This window comes from Peromyscus leucopus, chromosome 11, assembly GCF_004664715.2.
Source record: "Peromyscus leucopus breed LL Stock chromosome 11, UCI_PerLeu_2.1, whole genome shotgun sequence".
Classification (NCBI taxonomy): Eukaryota; Metazoa; Chordata; class Mammalia; order Rodentia; family Cricetidae; genus Peromyscus; species Peromyscus leucopus.
Genome location: NC_051072.1, coordinates 44174883 through 44189057, shown reverse-complemented (window position 1 = coordinate 44189057; position 14175 = coordinate 44174883). Strand labels below are relative to the sequence as shown.

Here is a 14175-nt window from a genome sequence, read left to right as displayed (position 1 = left end):
ATACTTACCTTTACCTCTGATTTTTGTGCTTTGATGTTACTAATTAGGATCTCTTTATTTCATTTTGAAGAACTCCCTCTGGCATTTTTTTTTCTATGATTTGTCTTGTCATTATGAAGTCCCTCAGATCTTACACATCTTGTAAAGTCTTCATCATGCTGAAATTTCTGAAGAAGAGATTTATCAGATAAAATACACATGGCTAGCAGTGTTTTCCTTTCAACACTTTGGGTCTGTCACCTTGCTTTCACACAGCTCTGCATAGAAATACATGGAAAGATCTGTGGAGTTGCCTTGTACCTTATAAACCTATCTTCTCTTTCAGCACTCTTTTTCTTTGTTTTTTAGTAGCTTTGTTTGTTTGTTTGTTTGTTTGTTTGTTTGTTTTTGTGGGACCAGGAGTTTCATTCAGCACCTAACACGAACTAGGTAAGCACACTACCACTGAGCTACATCCAAAGCCTGATAATAATATAGCTCTGTGAAATCTTTGGTTGAAACTTATTGGAGAACTTCATGTATCACACACCCAAATATTCATCTCTTTCCTCAGAATTGGGGGAGGGGTTGGTGCCATTATTCCTTTTAATAAACTTTCTTCCTCATTTTTTTTCTCTCTTCCTTCAAGAGTCCCACAGTGTGAATGTTTTTGATGGTTTCTCATAAATCCTGTAGGTTTTCTTTATTCCTTTTATTTCCTTATTTTTTTCCAAATGACCTTATTCTGAGTCATGGATTCTTCCTTTCACTTTATTGAATCAACTGTTACTGCTTTCATATACATTTTCAGCTTTATGTGTTATATTCTTCAGCTCCAAGATTTCTGTTCTGTGTCTATCTCAATTTAACTCCTTTTGTTCATATATTATTTTTCTGATTTCAAATAGTTGTTCATCTATGCTCTAGCTTCCTTAAACTTCTGTATGTGTGGTGTTTATGTTGTATGTAATTTTTGCTTCTCTATATGTATAGGAGATTGATCTGTGGGACTCCAGCTTGCTAAGCTCATATACTCTGTCACTGACCTATAATCTCAGCCCAAACTATTATTTCAATTTCTCTGTTAAACTCTTCATAAATCTCCATTTTGTTGGAGTTCTTGGCTGGAATATTTTTGTGTTCTATTAGTAGTGTCGTATTTCTTGATTTTTATCATACATGAAGCTTTCATGTTGATGTCCTCACAATTAAAGGTCTCCTAAAATCTCTACTGATTGGCTTTTAGATAGCCAAATATCTTCACCAATCAGCTCAGCTAGGGATTCTAGCCTCTGCTAGATGCTTACTATAAGTGGGTTAACTACACACTAATTGTTCTCCCTTAGAAAGGAATTATTTAGATTGTATGCCCTCTCTGAATGCACAAAGACAACCCAGGTACTGAGAGCCTCCTACTTTTCTTCCCTGGGGTAATAGTCCGAAAATGCTCAAATGGTGTGCATTCTCTCTATTTCTTCAAAGTTGGGACAGATGTCTGTGGAATTTCCATCTGTTGTCTGTGGAATCACATTTAGGCTGCTGGCCTTGAGAAGTAGGGAGGAGGCTTGTAGAGTTTTAGGGGTGCCCGTGGCCACTTGTAGGAAGGTCTAAAGATAAAATATCTCAATGTAGTTTCTAAGGGAGTCAGCTAAAAGCCTTCTTCTTAGAATTATCTTTTTTGTGTTTCAAAGATTCTTATACATTGTGTTTTCATTTCACCTAAATTTTTTAATTTCCTTCCTTATTTTCTCAAATGACTTGCGAATCACTCTGTGTATTTGTATATTATCTATAATTTCTCTTTATATTGACATTTAGTCTCATTCTGCTATGATCTGATAAAATGCAAGATATTATATGGTTTTGGTTTGTTTTAATTTTTATTACCTAAAATGTGATCCAATTTAGAGGACATTTAGGTACAGTAGTCTGTAGATACTTGTTAAGTCCATTTGATTAATTTAACTATCAAGTTTCTGTGAATTTTTGGGTTATCTGGTTGATCTATTGAGAAGTTACTTAATTATTACTATATTTGGACTTAACTGGCCATTTAGTGTAAAGTTTATTAAATTGGGTATATTATAAACATTGGGTACATCAATGTTTAGTGCCTATCTGTGTATTTATGGTTTTTACAGCAGCTGAATGTGTTGTTTCCTTAACAAAAATAGGTAGTGATCTTTGTAAAGTTTTCAGCCGCTTTATTAGATGGAAATGCAGCTCCTCTTACTTATGCTTCCAGTGGCTTGATTGTGTTACTGTTTATGTCTTTGCCAGTAAGGTATGTTTATTTTTTATTTTGTTTTATATTTTTGAGACAGAGTCTCACTGTATAGCTCTGACTGTCCTAGAACTCACTCTGTAGACCAGGCTGGTCTTGAACTCAAGAGACCCACCTGCCTCTGCCTCTGCCTCCTAAGCGCTAGGATTAAAGGCATGCACCACTATGCCTGGCTTGTTTCTTTTTTATTGTTTGAGAATTTCACAATACATGTATATAATGAATTTTGATCAAATCCACCTCCATTTTCCCTCCCCTACAATTTCACAATTATCAGCCACACTACTGTTTTTCCCTCCCAACTTCATGTTCTCTTTTCTTGCTCTTTTTTTTTTTTAAACTCACTGAGTCAGCTTAATGCTGCCTGTATGTGTGTGAGTGTGGGACCATCTGTTGGGGTGTAGCCGGCCACCTGAAGAAAAAGGACTTGCTCTTCCCCATCAGCCATCAATTGCCAGTAGCTCTATCACAGCCAGGGACAGAACTTCATGAGACCTTCCCAAACCCATGCTGCAGGTCGTATGCAAACAGTCACAGCTTCTTGTGTTTTTGTGCAGCCATTATACAGGAAAAGTTTTTGCTGTAGATGTCCACTAACTCTAGCTCTTAAAATCTTTCCACTCCCTCTTCCAAAATGATCCCCAAACCTTTGGGGGAGGGGTATAAAATGGATGTGAGTACAGTCTTTTATTTTTCACACTTCAACAAATGTGGATCTCTGTATTGATCACCATCTACTGCACAAAGAAGCTTGTCTGATGAGGGTTGACAGACACTAATCTCTGAGTGTAAAGATAAGAACATACAAGGCAGTTTATTACTGAGTCTATTTAGCTAAATAATACTGGGTTCTCCACTGGGACCTGTGGCCTAGCCAGCAACAGACTCGGGGCCCTGTTAACAACAGTTCCAGGCATGGGTTCCATCTTTCAGTGCAGGCTTTAAGTCCAATCAGAAAATAGTTTGCTCATTCTCATAATATTCATATTGCATCAATGAGCATGTCTTACTAAGCCAGTCTTATTGTAGCTTGCAGGGTTCATCCCTAGAAAGACTTTTTTATTTTTATTCCCTTGTAGCATGCACAACACTTTCTAACATGAAAGCAGGTCAATAGAAATGAAGCCTCCAGGTCAGTAATAGCTAGATTTCTCCCTGCTCTACGGTGTTTTCAGTATAGAATATTGCCATCAAATTCTATAGGGTAACCAAGAGCAACAGCAATAGCCTATAATGCTTTCTGGAGCGTCTATGGGACCTCATTGACCAACAACTAAAAAATGAGTAACCCATACCTAGCACTGGGCTTTTCATTCGATGGCCTTTGGTGGCTGGGGGAGACACTGTCTTCTCACTATAGCATAACTCCTCTAAGTTTCTTGTGTGTATGAATATGTGTATGTTTTAGAAAGGTTTTCAGTAGTGCACTCCCTATGGAGTTTTCTAAGGTAATTATTGTTAGTCGTCCCTCTCCATGCTCCCTCTTCTGCCTGCCCTTCTGTCTCCATCGCCAGTCAACCCCTGCTCTTCTACCTGCATTCTATGAGGTCATTATAGACTTGATCCAATATGCTAATCTTCATATTTTATTTGGAGAATTATGATTATTATTTTTAGGAGGGGGTAGCAATTCCTATAATTTTGTTGACTTTTTTCTAAATTTGATTATTGGGTTTTTTTTTTTGGTTCCCTATGTGTATTGGGGGGTTGCTGGCTTCCTCAGTGTTGCATGGTTAACTTCCTCTTAGTTCTCCTTTGTTAATCTATTTCTCTCATTAAATTTATACTTTCCTCATGATTACAGCGATCTTTTTTCATCCTCTGAGCATCATGCTTCTTTTGATTATTTTTTTGCAGACCTGATGGTAATAAATGCCTTAATTTTTTGCCTGTCCTGAAATATCTTCATTCCATACTGATATTATAAGACAACTTGCTAGAATTAGTAATTTTGGTTGATGATTAATATCAGAGCTTGAAATTTTCCTGGCTTTTCAGGTTGCTGCTGAGATGTCTGATATTGTTTATTTGGATGCTTTTGCCTTTTCAATTGAGTTGGCTTTTTTATTATAATTTTTAATAGTTTACTGAATAATTTTAGCATCTTGACTATAATGTGTTGTGAAGAGACTCTTCCTTGGTCATGCATATCTAGTGTTCCAAGTCACTCTTGATTGTGAATGTTCATTTCTTTCCCCAGATCTGAGGAAATTTTAGATACCACTACATTGACTAGCTTTTCTGTGACTTAAGCTTTTATCTTGGCTCCTTAACCACATCCATTCTTTGTTTGGCCCCTTAATCATTTGCCACAGTTTCAGATGCAATAGACATTTCAAATGCAATAGACATACTGCTTTCTCCTTCCTTCCTTCCTTCCTTCCTTCCTTCCTCCCTCCCTCCCTCCCTCCCTCCCTCCCTCCCTCCCTCCTCCCTCCCTCCCTCCCTTCCTTCTTTCCTTTCTTGCTGTTGGAGTATTGCATTGCCTCAGCCTTGCCTTCCACCTCTGATATTCTTTCTTCTCTTGGTCTAGTCTACTGGTGATGCTTTCCACTATGTGATTTAGTTGATGACTTTTCATTTCTAGCATTTGTTTGACTTTTTTTTTTTTCTTTCGTAATCTCAGTTCCCTTCTTGTGTTTCTCATCCATGTTGTGGATGTCTCTTCTGTACTGCTAACAGTCTTACATCTTGAATTGATTTTCTTTACTCTTCTGCCTGCTTGTTTTCTTGAAGTCATTTATTACTTTTGGAAGTGTTTTTGACTTTTTTCAATTGGCCTTTCTGTATTTCAGAGCCTTTAGGTTTAGTAATTGAGAGCTTGTGATCTCCTAGAACTGTCATGTCACCGTGCTTGCTCATGTTTCTTCAGCTCCCATGTTGCAGTTTGCCCATCGGTTTGGATAGCTCTGGGTTTATTTGGTGTTAATTTTAGTGAGTAATCCCCAATATGGCTAATAGAGAAGAAAACAAACCACCTTGGTTTGAGGTTTCTGCCTCTGCTTTTCCTCCTTAGGATAGGGTGGCTTGCTATTCCCCACCTCCAGCCCCACCCCACATTGCCCATCTGTTTCTTCTCACTTTCAGCTGACTTAGCCTCCCTCTGTGATTTCCAGTGCTCTTCCAATTATTCTATCTTTGAGACAGAGATTATCTCTTCTTTTTTTCCCTGACTGTTCTCATCCATTGCACAATCCAGAAGCTGCTGTTTCTCTATCATCTTCAGGTACCAACCATCCTATAGAGAGCAGTTTGTCAGCCTTCAAAAAACCAGAAGCGTTTAAATGGAATAGAATCTGTGCTTTCATCTTGGCTTTAATAAAAATCTAACAACATTGGGACATCCTTATCATAACAGTGACCTCATTAGGGGATGTGCTCTAATTTGTTATTGAACCCAGCATGCACTTGGCTTTCTTCTTTTACCTACTTTCACCCTTTGGAAACCTTGTTTCTAAGAACTTTATTGAAATCCAGACATATAATTTTACGTTGTTACTTCAAAGAGAATTTTTGTCAGCCTAACTAGAATAAAACCAGTTTTTTTTAACCTTATGAAATAAAGCTATAAAGAAAATACTTTAACTCATAAACTTAATCAGTAATCACTTATTTATATAGTTTATACATGTGCTCTTTCCATTCCAGTAAGACTACATTTATATCTGTTTTTTCTATAAAATCATGATACATGGATTGCTGATTTTTGTTTAACACATTAACCATAAAAATAAACATGTCTGTGTCATCAAGATAACTCAATTGCCAAGCCAGATGACCTGAGATTGATTCCTGGGACCCACATGGTAAAAAGAGAGAAATGACTCCCATGGGTTGTCCTCTGACCTACACACACACACATACACACACTGTGGCACATGTGCATCCACACACAAGCACACATAAACATACACTCATTTCTAAGACATTAAAATGGCCATTATTATGTTTTTCATAAAACATACTATATATTATTTCAATAACTAAAATATTATATTTCACATTGTCTTCTTTTATTAATCTAATAAAAATTGCATAAACATAATGCCATTGTTAACTCTATCATTGATTTGCTGATCTCATATGAAACTATTCTCCAGCCCCTTTGAGTATGATGTTTTTCAGACATGGACAGATTTAGTTTTATTTTAATAGTGTGTATTCCTGGTTGATCGACACAGCACAGTTTTTGTATGGGATTTAACAGAGTATATAACAGAATTCTTATTTGTTCTAAAAGTTATTGTTCATATCTCCTAAAATTGTGTTTCCTTAGCTCATTTTTAAAACACCTCCCTTTTATACTTTAACAAGAACTGTTCGGTGACTTCCACTATGATTCACTTGACCCAAGATCAATTGTAATATGTAGTGGATGCTCTTGAAAGGCTTCAAGCACAAGGCTGCTCAGCAGGTACTCCTTTCCATTCCGTTATGGATGCAATAAAAATAAACACAAAGTTTTTAAAAGGATAGAAGTCTATACACTGAAGTGTACACTCTGGGATGGTGTATATGTGAATTGTCAATTTGATAAGAATAACATTGAAGCCAGGTGTGATGGCACATGCCTTTGATCCCAGCACTCAGGAGGCAGGTAGATCTCTGTAAGTTCAAGGCCAACTTGGTCTACAAAACGAGTTCCAGGACAGCCAGGGTTGTTACACAGAGAAACCCTGTCTTGAAAAACCAAAAATAAATAAATAAATAAATAAATAAAATAAACAAAAACATTGAATCCCTCTTTCTTAGGAGAACCACTCTACTTTTTTCACTTATGTTTTATTTGTCTAGGTGGGGTAAAACCTTGCGCTTTAAACTGCCTGGCTGAAGGTTACAATTTCTACACTGAGCGGGCCCCTGCAGTCATAGATGGAACCCAGTGCAATGCTGACTCCCTGGATATCTGTATCAATGGAGAATGCAAGGTGCCTCAGATTTGACTTATCTTGACTGGGGTCTTTAAGAACTTTGTCTTTTTCTCAGATAGTTACTTGTGTTGATTTCTATGTTCATTTTTTTTAAACACACACACACACACACACACACACACACACACACACATCAGAATGACCCATCTATATTACAAAACCATGCAAAAGGTGATTTCCTCTGAAATTTTAATTATATTTATAATAATTGCCAAGGGTATACATTTTTTGTCTTTCATTTACATTATCCTCCTGTTTGGCTTATATGTAAAATAATAGAAAAAGAGAGGGAATAGGAATTCAACTCTTCATGTGGCTACCATATGTTCTTACTGGAAGACTTTATATATTTCATAGTGTAATTTTTTTTTCTCAAAGTGTGAAATAGCTATGTTCCACCTACTTTATCTCTGTTTGAGGCATTATGATGGTTTTCATTACACAGTCAGTCTTATTAAAGCATTTACTTTAGCATTAACCAGATGACTTGGAAAGGATAGGATCAAATTCATGGATCTTATCATAATAAGAAAAGCCACAAAACCACTGTTCTCATGACTTGTTTTGCTTGTTTTACTCTGAAGAGAAGCACATTGCTAAGTGATGCAAACTGAGAAAAAGGAGCTCAAAACCAGTGTTTTGCTTAGCTTCAAAATCTCCAAGTTCCTTTTGATAACTTGCCTCTAGATCCGATGATCCAGTTAATGTGTGTGTGTGTGTGTGTCTGTCTGTCTGTCTGTCTGTGTGCGTGTCTGTGTACGTGCTTTGTGTTTGTATAAGTGTGTATGTGTGCATGTAAAGAGAAAAAGAGAGATTTGTGTATACTTGTGTATATTTGTATAGATACCTTATCTTCTTAAAGTAAAATATATTTTATAACAGTTTTTTTTAGATAAGATATAATTACAGTTTTATTTAAAAATTGTATTTTATATCAATGGCTAAATTACAGATATACAAATTCAGGTACCAAAATATATGCCATATACGTTAAAAATCCTTATTTTTGTAATGAAACACAAAATTAAAAGGTGAAATCTTAGCTTCTTAAATTGCATGTTTACATCTCCTTTGTATTTATGCCAATTTGATTCCCAAACAAGAAACATGTATTCATTTTTTAAAAACTTACTCAGTATTAACTTCATAATTAGCATCTAGCACTACCAATTGCCTGAAAGAAGCCATGGTTTAGGAAGGACAGACAGTAGGATTCAGTGGGACCCTCCATTATATCCCTGCAGAGGATAAGCTCATGGGACCCTCTATGATAACCCTGCAGAGGATGAACTCAGTGGGACCCTTTATTACATCCCTGCAGAGGATGAGCTCATGGGACCCTCTATTATATCCATGCAGAGGATGAGCTCAGTGGGACCCTCTGTTGTAGTCCTATAGAGGACCATAAATCATCTTTCCTAGTTCTTTAATTTCTAGACTAGAGGTGAAGGAGTCCATTACTAATAAATTATAACATTTTAAAGATTAGAACATGATATCTATTAATCAAAGAGAAATCTAGGTTAGAAATAGTCATGTATCTAGGAAATCAATTTTCTTTTTTGTTTAGGTATTTAGAAATATTAGCTGTACTTACTAGAGAATGACATTAAATGGGAAAATATTTCATATTTTGATTTCCTTTACTGGAAATACAAGTAAATAACTAAGTTCTATGTATTTGATTAGTTATGGTTCCAAGAATTTCCCTTTTTGACACACTGAATATTCTCTGTTTTCAGCATGTAGGTTGTGATAATATTTTGGGATCTGATGCTAGGGAAGATAGGTGCCGAGTCTGTGGTGGGGACGGAAGTACCTGTGATGCCATTGAAGGGTTCTTCAATGACTCATTGCCCAGAGGAGGTGAGTATGGAGAGAACTCTTCCTCTGGTGACCTGCAGTAGTAAAGACTCTTGCTTTTCCTTTCCTACCTACTGAAAACTTCCGTGATGTAGGCCAGCAGTGTCTTTTCCCCAGACAGTGGTCCTTTCAGTCTCTTACATGTTAAATGTGGTTTCATGAAGATATTTTAAAGAATGTTATTTTACTTCAGTTAGCCTTTCTGTGAGGAGGGTTTGTTGAGGACTGAAAATAAGCTTTTGACCATGCTAGGCAAATGTTCTAGCACTGAGCTAGCTACACCTCCAGCCCTACATTTTTCTTTAACATAGGATCTCACTTAAATTATCCTATCTGGCTTTGAATTCCCAGGCATTAGTGATCCTGTTCTCTCAGCCTCATTGCGAAGCTATGACTGTAGGTGACACTGCCACTTCCAATTTGCCATGTTTCTTTAAACTGTGATAACCCACAGAGCACTGGTGTGAGGAGAGCATGTTGAGAAAAGAAAGGTGGAACAATACTACACATGTTAAGGTTGTAAAATATCTTGAGATGATTGTAGGGAAAAAAAAGTAGGCAGATGCAGGCAGATGTCTATGAGTTCATGGCCAGCCTGGTCTACATAGTGAGTTCCAGGTCAGCCAAGGACTACATGGTCATAGTCTATCTCAAGCTCCCTCCCATCCCCTAGTCAAACATTTTTCTCTTCATAGACCCACTGGAAATTTGTTCTTATTTTGCAATTATGAAGTACAAAGTCAAAGAAGAAATGAAGGAATAAACCTCATTGCAAATATTAGCTGGCTACTAAGCACTCATTTTTAGTTGGCTGCTTATTGTGGGCCATCTTGTGTATTCCAGGATATATGGAAGTGGTGCAGATACCAAGAGGTTCTGTTCATATTGAAGTACGAGAAGTTTCCATGTCAAAAAATTACATTGGTAAGTTATTTTGCTAGATTGTTTTTAATGAATGATGTGAAAGATCTAATACTGAAAAAAAGATGTTTCAAGATACATCCATATACATTCAAGCTTACACTTCACTGTGTTATTTGATTTTACCTCAATATTATTGAAGTATAGCTTGCATAGAGTAGAATACATAATGATAACTATATCATTTGAATATTATTAATGATCATATAAATGCTATAACCAAAGTAGAAAACATTTCCATGGTTCTAAAATTTATTCCTTTTTGCAGTTAAATTCCTTTCACTCCTCTTTAGAGGATAATTCTATTAGTCCCAACCTTGGTCTCAGACAAACATTGATCTAATTTTAATTGAATTTTTATTTTTCATATATGTATGGTATACTAGTGTTTATATGCATGTTATAGTAATACAATTTTGTAATGTTAATATATTTGTTCAATTGTTGATGGATATTTGAGACGTATTTATCGTCTTTTACTATTACAAATAAAGCTTCTTTGTGTGTGTGTGTGTGTGTGTGTGTGTGTGTGTGTGTGTGCGCGCGCGCGCGCATGCGCGCGCACAGGTACATGTCATTATCTCAAAGATATAACTAAACTCCATGTTCATTACAGAATTATCCACAACAGCCTGAGATCTGAACCCCGGTCCTCTGCAAAAGCAGTACATGCTTTTAACACTTGAGCTATCTCCATTTGTTTTATTTTTAAGGCTCAGGTCTCAGCACCTGGGTTGGGCAGCTAACTGCTACCTGCATCTCCAGTTCCATGGGATTGGACACCTTCTTCTTGGGTCTGGGGGTACTGCACTCCATTCACAGACCATACGTAACACACATATACACATAATTAAAAGTGAAAAAGAACAATATGGCTGCTTAAGCAAGACCTGAACAATGACATGCCGACATAGGTGGAAGAAATTACCCAAGGCCTTACTCTTAGATTGAGTGCTACAAGCAATTAAAAGCTGCTAAGGGAGTGAGAATTCATCTTTCCCATAGATGGGTACACTAAATGATCACCAATCCCAAGTGGTCAGCCCTAAAATATGTACATAAAGCAACACTAAACAGACTTAGTCAGTTGCATTTATATATTTATTTATGTATACATATATATGTATATATATATATATGTAACAATAATAATATTTAAATAATAAGAGTCTATGAATTTGAGAGGAAGTGGGGGACATGGGAGGGGTTGGAAGGAAGTGTGGGGGGAATTATATAATTATATTTTAATTTTAAGAATTGGAAAAAAGAACAATAAAGCAAGGAAATCCTGCTGTGACATGAACAAACCCAAAAGACATTTTGCAAAATGACATAAACCAGACATAGACATAGATAGCGCATGACATCATTTTTATGTATGCTCTAAAAATCTCATTGAAAATGTGGCTGATTATGGTCTTGGAAGGAGAGTAACAGATGGAGAGATGGAGTATGATGGTCAACAAGTATAAAGTCAGTTATATGATGAATAAATCCTGGAACTATTAACATACTGTGTCTAATAAGAATGTACTGTTGTTGTATGACACTGTTCCTGGGGAGGTGTGAACAAACATCCACTCTACAGGTAGGAAACAGAAGACAGGCCCAACTTGGTGACCAGTTTCATCAAGGTTACTTCTAGGAATAGGGGTTAGCCCATCCCAGCATGGATGGCAGTTCACAAAAGCTGGGAACCCGAGCACACTGTACAGCCTGCAGGCAGCTCAATAGCTTGGACAGTGTCCTTTCCCAGTGGCTCCGTTGGTCTTTATTTCTTCTAGGAAGTTTGGTAAGTCTCTGCTATTTTCAGGATGATTGGCTGGTCTCTGCTGCTTCCAGGCAGCTAGCCTGAGTCTTCTTTATGCCCTGGCTCATCTGAGAGTGACTCAGTAGGCTTTACAGTTTATGTGGACTTGAGGAAGGAGGACTGCTCAGTTCCAGGGACTTCTGAAGCTACTGGGTGTTTACTTCCTGATTTAAGGAGCTTCTCAGAGTACTTCTCTCCCCTTAGAACATCCTATTGCTTTACCTTCCTGTAAACATCCTGTTGTGAGAAGTTTCCTTCTGGAAAGTTTTAATTTCAGGAAACTTCTACACAACAATTGTATGCTTGAAATTTCCTAAGAGAACACACAGTCATCTCACCACACTCAAAAATACTAACTAGGCAGTGGTTATTTCACAGTGTATGTCAGGTCATCACATTGTAAACCTTAAATTCCTCAACTTTTCAGTTTTACACTAATATACTCAGAGGGAAAAAAAGAGAAATATATGCTTGTATTCTAAAATGGATTCATGTCATTCCAAAGAATTCCAGTTCTTCATGGTCCTATCAATACTCAATGAGATAGTCTTTACCCATATGGAAATCATTTGTTTCGCTTTGTTTTGGGAGGTCTCACCCTGTAGTCCTAGCTGTTCATAACTCACTATGTAGACCAGGCTGGCCTAGAACTCGGAGACCCACCTGCTTCTGCCTCCCAGGTGCTGAGATTAAAGGCATGAACCATCACGCCAGGCTGGATACCTTCTTCCATGAAGTATCTAACAAATATGTTAGCTGTTTTTACCCTTTGTTTTTGTTTGTTTTGTTGGGGGGCGCGGCAGGGTCTTGCTATGTAGCCCAGGTTAATATGAACATTGCTGTGTAGTCTGAGCTGGATTGAATTTGTGATCCTCTTACCTCGGGTAAAAATGTTCTTGAATTAGGTGTTCTGCATATACTCTGGATAGAAATCTTTCAGATTTCTCCATATGTTGTATGAATATTTTCTCCTAGTGTGTGTTTTGCTTATTGTTTTTAGGTAATATATTTTAATTTTTGATGAGAGCTAATTTATTAAACTCTTATGATTTCCATTCATGTCCTATCTTAGAGTTGTGTTTTGTAAGGTTGTAAACATTCTCTTCAATATTCTTCAAGAAGTGGTTGTAGTATATGCTGCTGTAGTCTGAACAAGAAGTGATGGATGTAGCTCAGAGGTAGAATGGATGCTTACCATGCACAGGGCCCTCAGCTGATTCCCCATCACCAAAAAGCAAGAACAAAACAAAGAATAGTTTCACTTTTACAGGAAACACATAGCCCATTCCAATTAGTTTGTATAGAAGAGGTAAAGGAAGGCTTGAGATGCATCTTCCCCATATAGATATTGAACTTCTGTAGCACCATGTGTTGGAAAGCATGCCATCTCCCCTGTTGGATTATGGTGCTGCCTTTGTTAGATGTCAACTGAACACACAGGTCTGTTGTTGGCTATTTCTCTTCCTGACTTTTGATCTGTGTGTCTATCCTTAAACCAAAGGTATGATAGAGGATAGAGGAAACTTTCAGTCAGGACTGAAAGTCACAGGCATTAAATCTCAAATATGTGCTACTTTTTCAAAATTATTTTGTTTTCTACTTAAGTTGTATAGAGTTAATATCTTAAATATATTTTATCAGTACCTGTGAGATACACCTCTGTTTATTTTAGTCTTCTTTAGATTGCTTTCTTTGATATTTTAGTGCATAGGTTTTGCACATGTTTTATGACATTTATTACTATTCTCTTCTGAGAGATCAGAGGTAGAATCAAATCTAGGGCCTTGTACATGCTAGACAAGCACTCTACCAGTGAGCTACATTCCACCTCTTGATTTTCTTCTTTGCAATGATGTTATAAATGATACTCATATTTTCAATTTTATTTTCCAATTTAAATTATTATCATTATGTAACTCATTTTTAAGATAAATTTTTATTATTTTTAGTTATATGTATGTGCATGTATCTGTGTGTGGGTACGTGCATGTGAGTAGCTTCAGTTCCTCTGAAGCTAGAGTTACAGACAGTTGTGAGCCAGCATACACAGATGCTAGGGAGTGAGCTTAGGTTCTCTGTAAGAGTGGCATTAGCCCTTAGCTGTATCTTTCCAGCCCCCGACTAAGTTTTTTTGTATACACTCCTTCTATTTTGAGACCTAATTACAATTATTTGCTGTAGAGCATTTATTAAATTGTGTTCTGAGTTTTTTATGGTTTTGTTGTTGTTGTTTTTTACATGTCAACCTTGAACAAAGACAGTTTCCCTTTTTATTTACAATCTTTATTACTATTAATATTTTCCATGTGGTACAAAGCTACATAGAAATGAGGATGCCCAATATCCCTTTATTATTCCAATCTTAAGAGAAAATGTTCAGTTTTTAA

General features: G+C 36.7%; 1 protein-coding gene across 6 annotated transcripts in view; it reads left to right on the top strand.

The window, feature by feature from the left end:
• The window catches only part of Adamts6 (ADAM metallopeptidase with thrombospondin type 1 motif 6), a 234759-nt gene that overhangs the window by 154828 nt on the left and 65756 nt on the right, over positions 1-14175 (top strand). For all 6 annotated transcript variants that reach the window (XM_028883981.2, XM_028883990.1, XM_028884010.2 and 3 more), the window contains 3 exons: positions 7058-7191; positions 8937-9060; positions 9901-9981. In XM_028883981.2, coding sequence (XP_028739814.1) covers positions 7058-7191; positions 8937-9060; positions 9901-9981 — 339 coding nt within the window. The remainder of the gene's footprint in view (positions 1-7057; positions 7192-8936; positions 9061-9900; positions 9982-14175) is intronic.